The 15,868-nt window shown below is 34.0% G+C and overlaps 1 protein-coding gene across 2 annotated transcripts in view; it reads right to left on the bottom strand.

Annotated features, from left to right (window-relative positions):
* LOC115450721 (annulin) overlaps window positions 1-14,533 on the bottom strand; it is a 42,669-nt gene extending 28,136 nt beyond the window's left edge. The window contains exons 1-9 of one of the 2 annotated variants that reach the window (XM_037441857.1): window positions 14,184-14,533; window positions 4,384-4,608; window positions 3,734-4,012; window positions 3,445-3,596; window positions 1,905-2,145; window positions 1,527-1,687; window positions 768-953; window positions 379-489; window positions 4-126 (exon numbers count right to left, since the gene is read on the bottom strand). In XM_037441857.1, the coding sequence (XP_037297754.1) occupies window positions 4-126; window positions 379-489; window positions 768-953; window positions 1,527-1,687; window positions 1,905-2,145; window positions 3,445-3,596; window positions 3,734-4,012; window positions 4,384-4,608; window positions 14,184-14,310 (1,605 nt within the window). In that variant the 5' untranslated portion in view covers window positions 14,311-14,533. Of the gene's footprint in view, window positions 1-3; window positions 127-378; window positions 490-767; window positions 954-1,526; window positions 1,688-1,904; window positions 2,146-3,444; window positions 3,597-3,733; window positions 4,013-4,383; window positions 4,609-5,907; window positions 6,157-14,183 lie in introns of those variants that run through there. The other variant, XM_037441859.1, reaches the window with a different exon arrangement.
* Between the last annotated feature and the right edge of the window lie 1,335 nt (window positions 14,534-15,868).

The following is a 15,868-nucleotide window of genomic DNA, read 5'->3' as shown; positions in this document are numbered from 1 at the left end:
AATGTCGTTAAAGGCATCGTTCAGATAGTACCGAGCGAAGATGCTTTCAGACTTGCGTAGCGCCTTCTCCATAGTCATTCTCTCTTCTTTGGTCCTCTCAGGATATTTGTATGTATTCGTGATGTCCTTTAATACAAAGATTAATATCAAAAAGGTGTTTAGATATTATATTATTTGTTATCCCGAAACAATTATTGAATATTATTCAAAACTCCTGTGATTCTATAAATAGTTAATGAATTACTACAATATATATGTAGCACTATGTTATAATATATTTAAATCCCCAGTAGCAGTCAATTTAACAACGGCAGGAATCTCTTTTTAAAACATAATTCTAGAAATCTTAAATATGTTTAGGTGCATCAAGCCCTTTACCTCACGTTCCATCGAGCCAATGGCTTTGGTCGAAATGTTTTTTCCGATCGAGGTGGTGTCACGAGCAAGCAATTTAAGTGGTTGGATCTCTCCAGAATACTTCCACAGCACCTAAAATATCATAAAATAAATATTATATGAACATCAATTAAGACAAATTGTTATTTTTTTTACTTTTTCATATTACTCTTACCGCAGACGTACCCTTTTATATAAACCAGGGCATAGATCGTAACAGTTTAACTATAACTTTGGGCAACAGAGACTTTTTGAAATGAATATAGACTTCAGAATAAGATTTTTTTTATAATTATAAAGATCTAATTATCTATTACAGATACTTTATTTACTTTCTATACTGTGTTTTTTATAATCTGTAAAACACTTACTTTGTCGGCATTAACTTGTGCAAACACATATGTAGCATCGTACGGCCTTTGCAGCTCTCCTTCTAAGACAGCGCGTAGCGAGGCAGGTCCGCATCGGAACATGTCTTCAGAAGTCTCCTGAGGAGTCGAGTCCAGGGCTTGCCAGCCACCGTACTCGGCGCCGAGGTCTGGCCGCTCCATCCATACCTGATACACCAATTATAATACTTATTTAGTTATAAAATCGAATTTATATTAATTATTGGAATTGTATGTACAAAAAAAAACATACAATAATAAAATGTAGTCAGTTATTCGTTTTTTAAAATAATAGAGTAGCACATGTTGTTAAAATTTCTTGAATATAAAATACCTACTGACGTTAGTGTGGCTGTGCGTGAGAAGGATAAAAGTAACAAAAACAACCCTTTTTCTGCTGCAAACAAAATTATCTACATGTTCTACCTTTTGTAAATAGCGGCATGGAAAAATACACCAACGTTCAAATGTGAGATACCACATACATTTAATGCATAAGACTTATAAGTACTTAAGTACATTACCATCCAAATTCAATAATTTTCCTAGAACGAACGACTTCATCTCGTAAGACTACTGGAATCCATTCGTCATGGGGAAGCAATAAAAAATAAGAGTTGTATAAATCAAGTACAATATATACTTATTATTATAGGCAATGTTATTTATAGTCACTAAAATTAATAGATCACTTTATAACGTATTGAATTGAAGACAGTACAATTTGTAGAAGGTACGTACCTCATTCCAAACGTGATAGTTCCAGACGGAGTCCCTAGTGAATTCATCTAAAGTGGTTCCTTCTTCATCCTTAATTATGTCAATGGTAAGACTGCCCTGGCTGTCATGTGCAGCATCGAAGCCTGTCACAGGTCGGCAAGGAATGCCTAAGGCTCGGCAAACTGAAATAATATAAGTATGTAGTCAGTGAGTAAGATTTACAAATATGATCGCAACTATATTGTTTCTATGATTGATTACTGCTACCAGCTTTAGACAAGTTAATCGTTTTCTTGTTTCATTTTGTTCTTTAACCTTTTGTGTTCATAAAACCGTAAACAATAGAACCGGCATTAGATCATCCTTATCCATTTAGGTACAGGTAAGAAAATTAATTACTTGTGGTAAGAACTCCGGCGTAGACCCAGCACTGCGCGTATTTCACTGGCTTCTTCTTCTCATAATACCGCTGTAGGATATTAAGAGAACCAACCCATTTCAGTGGGTGCGTGCCTCCAGCGTAATCGCTGAGCTCGGAGCCCCAGTTCCCGAACAACACTCCATTGTCATCCTGGACATTAACTGCCGCAGACAAAGCTCTGCATGTGCGTATTGGATCACTTCGTGCCCGACCCTTGACCTAAAACAGAACGGAAATTTCATTCGTTAATTATCAACTAAGAGTGAATGTAAATCCGATATGAAATATAGGCTGAAATAAACCAGGTTACACCGGCGTGACCTTAAAACCAGCTGTTATGATTCATTCGTTTAAAACAGAGTTTAAATCGCACCTATCCTAAACAATACATATCTACATAATAATATAATTATGTGCAACTGAACTACTTGCATGTTTCATTTTTCTGTTTAAACCATGGTATTACGGCAAAGTATCTAACGTTACTATTTCAGTTTACACTTCGAAGTTTTTTTTATCCAAATTACAAGATGTTTGTTAAGAAGTCTCGCATTTAGATCACAAATTTTAATAAAAAATATTGAATATATCTATTTTCAGAAATCTATACTTATAATAAATCTGTAGAGAGGTCAATTCTGTACATGAAATATATTTCTAAAATAACTATTAGGGGGTGATTAGGGATCGATACTGATGCCAAAAATGCAATTAGTAAAATTTTTGTCTGTCTGTCTGTCTGTCTTTCTGTCTGTCTGTCTGTCTGTCTGTCTGTCTGTCTGTCTGTCTGTATAACCGTTATAGAAACAAAAACTACTCGACGGATTTTAACGAAACTTGGTACAATTATTTGTCATACTCCTGTGCTGGTTATAGTATACTTTTCATCACGCTACAATTAATAGGAGCAGAGCAGTGAAGGGAAATGTTGGGAAAACGGGAGAAGTTACTCCATTTTTAAGCTTCCGTCGCGTGTGCAACCTTAATGGTTAAAGCTACGCAGAAATCATGTATGACGGAAATGTTCTCCTTAAAATTATGTAAAAATATCCCACGACAGCATATGTCTATCTTTTATGGTTGACTCACAATAACACGTGTAACTCCCGATAGCTTAGCAGTTCGAAGCTTTCTCATTATATTTGACTACTCTTACGTTTATAACACTCTCAGTCATCCCTAATTAAAAAAAGTTTACATTATTAAATATTCCTTAAAAAGATTCATAGAAATCGGTATAGAAACACCAAAGTTATACATGAAATACGCTAATAATAAGCCATCACGCGTGAATACTGAATCATGCTATAAGCTTCCTTCGATTTCACCAGGATCCCATCATCAGACCCTGACAGGACAATCGGACCATCTGCATACGACCATACTTAAAAAACATCCCGACAAATTGAGCACCTCCTCCATTTTGACGTCCGAAATCCACGCGGGCGAAGCTGCGAGCGGAAGCTAGTACTTAATAAGACTCTAATCTACTTTTTTTTCTTATACAATGTTACCCACCTTACCAACCTCCCGGACTAGATATAAGGCGCAGTCTAAAATATCTTTCTCGTACTGAGCATAATTCCACGGCGTGGGTTTGATACGATTGTATACACCTCTATACATAAGACCAGCGTCTTCTAACACATATTCTTGTCTGTGAGTTTGACCTGCAAAACAAACATAATAAAATTCACAGCTCTTCACTTTTTATTGAGATTAAATTGATGCAGCTTTATTCTTAATTTTTGCCGCGCAGTTTCACAATGGCAAATTAAGAATCATCAAATTAACATATTAATAATACCTGGCATATAAACAGAGTCGTTTAAGCACCAAGCGTTGAATAGTACGTAGATGGGATGAGGATGTGTGTAGCTGAGCGAGCTGCCTCCAGTCAACTTAGTATCGATGTCCACCTTCCAAGCTGCCACTATACAATCAGGAGCTGGGGTAACAGCAACCATGAGGTGAGAGTCCACTTGGCTCTCGAACACCGCACTCCAAGCGCCAACAGTCTCCGAGCCCTTCTCTAATAAGGGCACTGCTGCAGATGTTTCATCAGACGGCCCACGCTTCTCAACATCTGCGTATTGAATGATTGCATTTATCACTAGTCTTAAAATAACCTTAGACGGTGCGAGTTCGACTAAATTTATATTGAAGCACCTTCAGAAGAATTTAAATTGATGTTATTTTTTATTTCAAAAGTTGGTATTGTGTTCTATTAGCCTATAAAGTCCCAGTGTTATGCAAAACCCTCACTAAAAGACTTCGACAAATCGCGTTTATTTCAAAAGAACTTTAAAAAAATAATTTAAGTACTTGAAAAGTCACAAATGTTTAGGCCATTAATTTTGAACAAATAAAGAATACAAAGCGTTATTCAAATTCGTGAAAATTTTAAGTACTTATGTACGTGCCTATTATCAGATACATAAAAAATATTATACATACCAGTACAGTAGAAAATGAAAGAGATCGCATCTCTAGTAGCATCATAAGGCCGATTTAGGTGCAAGTCCAGTTTGAACGACTGTCCACGTCTGACGACCAAGCATTTGTCTTCAGGCCTGGTCATCAAGTTGAATTTGCTCGTGTTGTGACTCTCGCCATTCGTGTCAATACAGAAGTCGATTCCATTGACTGCCAGCACCCCTTGCCGAGTTGCGTCGACGACATCTATGCAAAAAATAATTACTGTTTAGTATTTTATATTTTTTAAACCTTACTTTGACCCCAAAGAAGAATGTTTGTAGGAAAAAACAAAAATAACGACGCAGGTATTACCCAAGAAGCAACAAAATTTATCATCACACAACCTTTTTGAATTTATTCTAATTAAAATATTACGAACAGACAACGTACGGACGAGTAAGTAATATCCAAAAGAAATATAGTTTTTAAATGGTAAATGAAATTTTGCTAAAATTTGAAATTATTTACAATATTATATTCATTACTAAGTAAATGTTACTTTAAGGAACAAAATTTAATTGCATTTCCTAGTCTTCTGTCCCTTAAAACTATTACAGTTCTGAGTTACTTGCAATTGCATTCCGATATCATTTACTGTAGATGTCAAAAGGTCATCAATGTTTATAAACGATTATGATAGGAATCAATAAATAATATAACAATAATATCAGCCCTTGATTATATACTTGCCCACTGCTGAGCACGGGCCTCCTCTACTACTGAGAGGGATTATGCCTTAGTCCACCACGCTGGCCCAGTGCGAATTGATAGACTTCACACACCCTTGAAAATTCTTAAAAGAGAATTTCTCAGCTATGCAGGTTTCCTCACGGTATTTTCCTTCACCGTTAAAGCAAGCGATAATTCACAAAGAATACACACATAATTTTTTAGAAATGGCTGAGGTGTGTGCCCTTGGGATTTGAGCCTGCGTTCATTAATCTCGGCAGTCCGTTCCTCAACCAACTAGGCTATCGCCGCTTATTATAGGAATCAATAGAGGATCATAATTACTATTAAGGCTACCACGTTCGTCATCAACAAAAAATTTCGCGCTAAAGTGCTGGCTGCCAGCCAGTACGTCAGTCTTCGTTAATAGGTAAACACCAGAGTACCCATATGCATACGTTAACACCTCAACAGTTAAATATTTAGGCAAACAAATCTTATTTTAGAATAGTTTATAATTCACATAAATCTATGTCAAGTAATAATTTTCCCTAAATAGTTTATAAAAAATACGCTTTCTTTATCTCTTATTACACGTTTTAAATTTTCACAGCAAAACACTTATGTCTAATGTAACATGTTGTATTACGTTTGCTCAATTAAATTCTCTTTCATTTATGTTATGACTGATGTTATGTATAGTATACATTATAACATAGGTATTACTACCTATGTTATTAGCATAGACATTATAATATGACATCTATGTGATTCAATGTCAAATTATATACATCGCAATTATAATTAATTATCTTTTAAAGACAAATCTATTACCTGGCTTAAAAGGAACTATTGTGTATTTACGCTTCCCTCCAAAAAACCGCTGCCACAGACTTTTTAAATACTCCATCGTAAAAAAATCACAACTATATCATCACCAAATCACAGATAACCGCACTAAATCATACTTGGTCCGAGAGTAGATCGAAATCGAATTCGTTCGTAACTTGCTAATTGTTTCGGTAAACGTGCAGTTGTTTTTGCACGCCGTCATGGACTGCGGCTCCAGCGTGGGCCACCACTGCTATACTACCATCTCAGTCGGTGATGTCATACAGTCAATAAGACGCGAAAAGCTTCGACCCGTTACTGAGAAATAGGATCCATTCATTGTCGCACTCAAGGTTGAACCACATTACTCACTTTTGACCATGTTACTAAATCAACTACCAAAGATGCATCGATGATCTCATTAGAAAATACATTATACCCGTCATGCTTTAATGTCATTTTATGATGAATGATTAGTGTTTGCATGACGATGTTTACTATTAGCGCATTTTTGTGTTTGTATAACCATGAGGTGGTCTAGGAAATGCATCTGAACATTTGATATTCACGAAGCATGTAGGCCTCACTGGACTAACATTGAATGCAAATTAGATGTCATCATTTCCATATTCGGATGTTGTTGTTAGCAGTAATTTATGTGTTACACAATAACTACAAAACAAACTTAGGCGCAGTGTCAATCTCTCAGAAGAGAAATAAAGATACAAGGTCACTTTTATCCGAGAAGAGGAACTTAAAACTCTCCCCTTTCTGGGTTATGACAAAAAAAGGTTTGGCAATCATAATCTGGGACATTCCAGGTTCAGTTTTGGAATGAAAATTAAATTATAATAGTGGGTGAAACCCCTCCCAATTACGGTTCCACTGTATTAATGAGGCAATTAAAAACAAAAGATAAAAATCCTTTACAGAATAAATCCTTCGAAAACACTTATGCGTAGAAATCTACGGAATTTAAATAAATTGACCTTGAGGTTGACGATCGCTGGGGTCAATTGAGGCGATTGTACCCAATGTGACAAATTGTTATCATCGGCAATTACTTCCTAAATTGTTTTCTATTCGTTATACCATTCTAGGATCGTATTTAATGCGGGTAATCTTTAACTGTTAATTGCTATCGTTCTGCTATGAATCGAAATTTCATTCGGGCGTTTTACGTGACTGACAAAGAGACTTGTTTTATACGTGCGTCGTGTACATTGCTCTACGAGGTAACTGCATTCATAGTATGTTGAATGTATGCAAATAATTGATTACAAAAATACTTATATACATAACATGTACAGATGTTATAAAATATGAGAATGAGTTGATAATTGCAATAAGTGTCGTATCAGGCGCTGTGTTAATAAGTATTTATCTAATTCCTAACAATGCCCATTACGTCGAATAAATTAAATATTTTTTACATTCGTCATAAAGAAAAACGATGTTTCTGGATACATGTTTATATGATGATTTCGTATGTTTACGCGAATGTTAGACATTGAAAGGAAACTACGTTTGCGGATTTTGAGACGGTTTTTGGATTATATTTTCCTCCCGACGTTTTGAAAACTTTCCAGCCTTCGGTCACGAATCTGCAAAATAGTTTCAACGTTTTTATATGGAGAAAAAAATATGTAAGATGCCTTATGTCTTCTTATGACGGCAATACAGTTTGTTTTTAAATCATTTTCGCAAGAACGTTTATGTTACTGTTTTTAGCGAATCCATGAAGTGAATAATTATAGTCATTAAATAATTGAATAGGAACAGGTGCCCTAACTAAAATAGAAAATATCAATCCTTATAAAGAAGCAAAGGTCGGTAAATAAAGAAATATCAGACAGATCCATAATTCTCTAAACATGATAATTTTAATTCCTTTCCTTTAGCGTATTTCATTAGGCACATATAAAGCGTTTTGCCAGCGTGGGTGCTCTGCTTACCTCTATACTGGGATAGATCATTGCCGATTGGTATATTATGTATTTAGTATATTTTTCCTACGCAGACCCATAAATAGCAACCGCGTAGGTTTCTAGTTCTATAGAAATAAATTAACGGTAGGGATGTCAATTCTTTCTGGACTCGTATTTTGAATCGATTCAAATTTTACCGAAAAATCGTTGATTAATCTAAGATTTTTGGAATGTTTTTAGTATTCGGGATAAAAGTCCCGCTATTTATTATCCGGAGATAAAAAGTAACCTATATATTAATCCAAGGTATTAGCTAAGTCCATATAAAATTATATCAAAATTGGTCCAGCCGTTTAAGCTTATTGGAGTAACATACACTCACAAACTTTCGACTTAACAATATTAGTAGGATTGTGTGACAAAAACTATTTATTAGTATTGTTTTACACTACCGTATTAAAGTATACTGTAATAGTCGATAGATATAAAGGAGAAAAATAAATAATATAAAAGAAGCTTGTTCCTAAATCAATCTAGTAGTTAAAATCGATCTTAATAATCTACAAATACTTTTTGATTAACTGATGCAAAAACATGAACAATAACGGTAGCCGTTGAGCCTCTCCAATATATTCGCAAATAATATCAAGTTAATAAAATATCAAGTTGGTTCACAAACAAATAAACCTATTCATCACAGATACCATTAGTACTTAAATCACAGTGATTTATTGCTAAGTACTTCATTTATTGTGCAGTATTCATTATATCATATTGTTTAGGATTTATTTATATTAATTATTACATCACACCGTAGAGTATGGACCATGCTTATGCACATTAAATATATTTGGTGTTAGGCAAATTATTATCAACTTGTAATATGGTAAATTGAAGATGATAAACTGATATTTACATAATAAATATCTAAAAGCGTTATTTTCTCGCTCTATAACATTAATTAAACGAAAATTATATTAATCAAATATACGTCAATTACTTTAGATTATAATAGAGTTCTTAATTCCAATAAAAGAAACTGGCAAATTGATGGCATAAAAACAAGGTAACCTTCGTTAAAGTAATTATTTTCGGTTAATTTTTGTTAAAAACTTAACAAAATAGGTATTAGACTTATTACATCTAGTTTCAATTTATATCTAGGTAGCTAAAGAATTCGAATAGTAGCAATATAGAATGACACTGGCTATTAACGTTATCGTATGCGTTTATCTGTGGGTTAATGCACTGTTTAGTCTATTACCTCAAAGCGACAGTAGACAAGCGATATTTAATTTCGACTTTAAGTATTTTTTTTAAGTAATTACTTTACCACGGTTATAACTATGCTTTATGAGACTTGCCTCCTAATATCTTAAAATGATGATAACAATAATTTATAATACAAAATTCTTACTAGGTATACAATGTATATGGAAACGTGGTCATTCCTTAATAAACATTTACTTTTAAGTAAAATCTACTTACACGGTCTCATAAACGATTCAGTTTTTCGTAGAAATCTGCACCGAGACATTTGAGCATATTTCTATTTTCCTTTTTGTTTCAGATTATATCATACAAGTAGAGTTAGATTCAATTGTACAGTGATAAATCACGTCCTCATATAGTGCAGAGGAGTATATAATTAATAACATGCATGTTGCAAAAGAAATGTGTCATCAAGGCATGTAATACAATAGAATATGTTTCTCGGAAAAATCAAAGAATAAATTGCTCATAACCGTCATTCTAGAATTTTCATGAAAATTGAATGTCTCTATTTATTGAGTTATTAAAATCGTATATAATAATATTTATTATTTAAAATACTTTTATTCAATTCTCATTAAATATAAAATAGCTAACTATTTTACGGTTGTGCCGCTTCTTGCTAAACTAAATTTTTTAATAAAAAAAATTACGGTCAAAATAATGCTAGCTGAGTGAAGTACCAATTCGTCATAAGAATTAGAGCAAAGGTTAGTCTCGTATCAAAATTCAATCACAAACAAGACTCGAGATGGGCTAGATTCTTTATAAAAATAAACAGAATAGCTACTCAATATTCCTAAAACCATTAACTTTATATTGTTATGCAGCATTCCGTGAATAAACGCCAGCACATCAAAGTAGTCTAATTCCGCCAGTAAAGTGGCGCATGATGAACGTAAATTTTATTTTTACTGCTAACTATGACGGATTATAGCACCCGAAATTCAAATGAATCGGTATATGAGTGTAAATTATTGGCCACTATTAGCAGATTTAATACTGATTAAGACTTTCATAAACAAAATTTACGTAACATTGTCACAACACGACGGCTAATGAACATAATACTTAAATAATAATAATAATATATTCTTATCCTAGACTGTATAGTCTAGGATATATATGTATATATACATAGGCAAAAACTATCAAAACTATAATAACATTGGTTTTTGAAAGTAATATGAAATCTATATGATTTCAGCTGCATTGTACATATCCCCGTATAACAAAAAGGCACTGATAAAGAATTTATCAAATCTAGAGAAGTGTGGTATGATTCAATAGAATAAAGTGCATTCTTGTTTAGTGAGAAAACTCTTGCGCAATGTGACCTACTATTGTCAGTTTTTGCTTTAGCCCCTGTGGGAGCCATCTCTATTAGGATTCAGTAATTCCATTATAATTAATAACGGGTCGACCTAGGTGGTGTAGTTGTATGATTCGACTACAGTACTAAGTTTTTGGGTTCGATTCTCTGGTCGGGCAAAGTGATATGGGGTGTTTCTAATCAGTAACAACCCGGAGTCTGAAATTTGTGCTCGATATGGCGATAGGCTCGCTGCAAATACATCGCGGGATAGGATAAACACGGCCGAAAGTTGGTTCAGTTGCACCTCTGCCTACCCCTTTGAGAAGGAAAGGCGAGTGCGTGTGTCTACTAATATGTCAAATATTCTATTGTTATATCACAAATTCTGTAAGAGACATGATGATGAGAAAATATACTATTAACAGACCTAAAAATATTCACATTTACAACGGAAATCCTTTAATTTCGTTCTGTCACTCAGTGTCCTCGGATATCAGTTTCAATGATACATGGGTTTTCTTTCATATGACATCATCTCATACGCTGGTCTAGTATTCCAAAAGATTCATTAACGTTTCACAAAAATAACTATTTTAAATATTTGACATCCTGTTTGACTTAAACACACGCATATCTCAAATGGTTTACGTTTGTATGGCGTGTGATGTACAAACCTAAGTATTTAAGTAGTTGAGCTTGCTGTAGATATAGTTGTTTACAGTATGAACGGGCCGCTTTGTCTGATCAGGTACTAGTTAGTTGGTACTAACAAATGTATGTCAACACTATGTCATTGAAGACAGGGTGAAACAAAATGTGTAAGCCGACCAAGTACCAATATCCCACTCTAATCTATGTTTCTAAATGAATCGTATAAAATCAGTACTATCTACATTAACTGTTTATAATAAAATTTATTTGAAACTTGTGAAACAGGCAGTGAATCATGTTTTTATACCCGAAGAAACAATTGTCCCGCAGCTATTTTTGTTTTATACTCCGATAACGGGTAAACCGATTCCATACGCAAATTCTATTTTTTATACCAATCAATACATAATACTTACAGTTCTTTCTTCCTCGGCTAAGAGTCATAAACAAAATCTTACAGACTTCACAGTGACTTTTTCACAAGTTTCAAGTTTTAGTTGAGAATTATCATATTACGAAAACTAATGTAAATAGTACCTTATCATGCTCATCATTTAATACCATTTTTTACTTTTGTATGTCAATCGGCTAATAGGTTTATGTTACGAACACCATTTACTCAGATGTTGTGAAACGGAACCTAGTGCGCCGTTCTTACATCAATAAGACGGTACTAATGAATATAGTTATATAAAATAAGAATGGTAAATAAAGTTCCAAAATATTTTATGTTTACGCTATGCAATTACTTCATAAGGTGTATTTTTTAAATGCTTGGCGCATAGTTGATTATCGCAATGAGACACGGCCGAACCGGTTCACCTTCGGATGACATAACGGATGTAATGCGACTTAGTCAAGAAAACTGGCAGTTTACCCACTGTTGTACACAAAACAACAAACGTTTATGCAACGTTATTGCAGTATATTTCGCGTATATTTATACGTAAACCGATATGACAGTAAATTATAACTTTTCTTAAACATTTACCGTGGCGATCCAAACTGTTGGTTACGAAAATATCATATACAACACGTTATTATTCGCCAGTATAGAAATGCCGAAAGCATTAAACAAGAATGTATTTAATTGCATCTTTACAGTATTATAATATCACAGAATATTATCGTACCTATTGTCTAACGCTACATAACTTGTGTGGCAGCACCATTATGTATACAAGCATTATGTGCTTTAAAAAATCTTCAATATATAGATTTTTTTCTCTACCCTACAATCCTTAGCCACGGTCAAGATCAACGGAGTAAAGAGTATGAAGGCCGTAGGGGAGGAGCTGGAAAATCTTCCGGAGCCTCGCACAATGCCTTAGCCGAGAACAATTTTTTACATCGCTACCCTGATAACTAACATAGCATCTAACCTACAAATTTGTTAAAATCGGGAACTTTTTCGTGCTCTCATCTAGAGCATGGCGCTAGCTATTGCTGCTACTGCAGAGAAATTCAATATAACTGTTTTTATGACATTAGACTAAGGTCGTAGAGTCACCTGTCTCGCGTCAGGTAGACACATAGCAGGCATCGTTGCATCAGAAAATAATTTCTTATGACTAGTATTCGTTTACTGACACTAACCTTAAACGAGTCATGAAGGTTAAACAAAATTATTTATAAAAGCTGGTGTATATGTGCAAACACATTTTGTAGTCTTGGACTTTTTCCACATTTACATCGCAATGTTAAATTGTAGTTGTCGAGTATTTATAAAGGTAAACGTTTTCATTATTTCGTACTGTATGTTAACAGAATAAATAATTGGTGTAATAAATAATGCACCCGGTTGGCGACAGATAAAATTAATACCTAAGCCATTCCAGCATAAAAACTAATGTACTGCCTACATAATTCTCCGATAGGCTTAGCGTCTTTTATGTTCTAAACATTATTATCAGTTATCCTTGTACTCTACAAGAAACTCGTTATCCTAAAACTACGAACTTACGTCTTTATTCTAGTCAAATAAATAAATCTAGTAAATCGTATTGATTTCAAAAGAAAACAATGAAACATATAAAAAAATAAAATCCTACGATTATATCGATTATAATAATTAATGACACCTGGGATTCGGCATCGACAATATTGCCAATAAATAATATTATTATAATCATAAAAAAGGAATAGATCTAAATGATTTTTTAAATTAAATGAAGAAGGTGAATTTATTCGTAGTAATATAATTTTTTGTTTGGATCTTGTCAAATAAATTATAACTTAACAAAAGAAGGGGATATTAAATAACCCATAGGTTAATTAAAATCTCTCATCTGATAATCTTAATTTAGGAAACAGTGAGTGTTACGCTCATTTAGTGGGCACATTTCTAATTTTAGAAATGTTTAAACTTGAACAAGTAAAAATCATTAAAATATATATTCGAATAGAATCAATACTTATACACTATTGCCAACAACATTGAGTGACCAGTCTCAAATTAAGAACCAATTCTTAGAATTCAACAAAGTTATAGGGGATAAAACCATCGGAATGCGTTTGATCGCAAATGGCGCCGCAATTAGCTACAACTGCTAATTTCAAGGCAGTTATGTATTTACAGGTGTACTGGTAAGTAAACATTAAGTAATAGCTGTCTACTGTGTAGAATATGAAACGTGTAAACCAGTTTGCAAACAGTGGCGTCTTAAGAAGGCCTCGAGGGTCGATAGCAATACTTTAACTGTTAATGGATAAAGTAAACCAAAGCAAGCTATGAGAAAATTGAGCACATCGATGTACATTTTAATTTTTTTCAAGTCTCCAAAGTCACATACTCAGGTAGGTTGTGTCAGATTATGTTAGAATTATTTGAAAAGTTAAGTTTCTAAGATATTATAAATAAAAATGTACCTCCTTTACCTATATATGAAGATTGTTTCTAGAGTGCCACGATTTTTTTTATTTATTTATTACAATTTTAAATATACTATTCGACTACATACATAAATAATTTATAGGTAAGTACTTATAGTGTTTGCAATAAAGACACCTGCCAAAAGAATACATGACGCTATACGCAAATACATAACGATCACATCATTTATGTTACTAAATTTATCGCATATTCGGCTTATCCTTGTTCAGCCTTGACCTACCATTGGAGTCGACTCGCGGCGGACGCGGCAAATCCTTCGGCAAGTCATAAGAGCCCGCCTTACATCCATTACAGCACACACACTCTGACGGACACCAGCTTGCTAACTTGCTTTTCACTGTACCCATTTCACAGTCATTAATCGCGTTCGACACTAAGTAAAAATCTTATAGATATTCCACTCGCGAGTGCGGACCACTTTCAATATTGTCACGATAAACACTATCGTATGTAAACAAAACAAACAACTGTTAAGCCGATGTGTGTTAATAAATTGATTATGAACGTCGTATTTATTGAAAAACACTTATAGGCGCGTGCGTACCTCAGCGCGAGATCGGTTCATCTGAGTTGAATGGTGTCTGAGTCCACCTTCTTTTGCTCGAATACGTGACCTCTTATCAACATATGTCCAACGAGGGGTCGTCCTCTGTTGGCGCAACAGTATGATGAATTTTAATGAATCACTATCTCGTCAAATTAGTCACATTGTGGTGGCGGTGCGGTCCCTTGACGTAATATACGGGGAAAAGTACAGAAGTCAGTTATTATTATAATATCCCAGAATGCATTTTCCGGTCCAAACTTAATCAGAATTTGAGGAATTGTTATGGTCACCCAGGTGTAATTACATCGTACCTATGTATAATTTGAAGTATATCAAAACCTTCTTCAATCTTCGTTTATTCTACTTCAATAGGACAACAGTATTGTTGAACTAAGTCATTAATCATAATGCATTCTGTGTTTAACTTAGTTTTATTTTTGACTCTTAAACCCAGTATACCCGACATACAATTTGAACTGCACTGCACAAGGTAAAATAATAATAAGATGAGCCCTGTATTATATACTGTCCTAATGCTGCCACTACCACGTTAGCCCACGACGCTGACCTAGCCTACCTTTCACATACCTTCGAAATTATTTTAGAAAACTTCTCAGATATGCAGGTTTCATCTAGATGTTTTCGTTCAGCGTTAAACCAAGCACTAACTACTTCACAAATAATACGCACGGGGTTTTGAACCTGTGAGGACATTCGTCTCGGCAGTTCGTTCCACTCCCAGCTAGGCTATCGCCGCTTATAAATTTATTTGATCAAACTTTCGTCTAAACCCAATTCCAAATTATTATGCTTAAGCTCCTTAAGAAATATTTTTTATATCTTGGTATAATTAATATTAATAATGACTTGTAAAATTTATAAATGTGTATGTATTTTGGTTGTGCAGTACGTAAAAATAAAGAATATAACTAACAATAAAATTAACAAAAATATTTACATCTATTCAAAACCCCTCGGAATATATTTTTAACACCTTTTATGCAAATGTATGCTAATTTTAATATCAGAGGCATGCCTTACAAACCTTTAGGTTGATGATACAAAAATTTTAGACAATGTAAGCGAAAATAAACTTAGACAACTAAATAAAAAAGTCCATCTTAAAGTCTCATGATATAGAGATATCTTGTACATCATTTTTATCAACGGAATCTTGTTTGTTTTCATATTATACTAAACTATGCGCGCCATAAACTTTAATGTTACGCGCGATTACATTAATTTACTACGTGTGACATCAGCGTGAGTGACTCTCACGAAGGATTTCTTGTATCTACCCACATAAAACCAAGTGTAAGAACTTTGTGTAGGTCAACCTATTGTGTGATCTATTTCTT

Source organism: Manduca sexta, chromosome 23 (assembly GCF_014839805.1).
Source record: "Manduca sexta isolate Smith_Timp_Sample1 chromosome 23, JHU_Msex_v1.0, whole genome shotgun sequence".
NCBI lineage: Eukaryota > Metazoa > Arthropoda > Insecta > Lepidoptera > Sphingidae > Manduca > Manduca sexta.
Note: the sequence above shows the minus strand (reverse complement) of the source record. Positions and strands in the feature narration are given on the sequence as shown.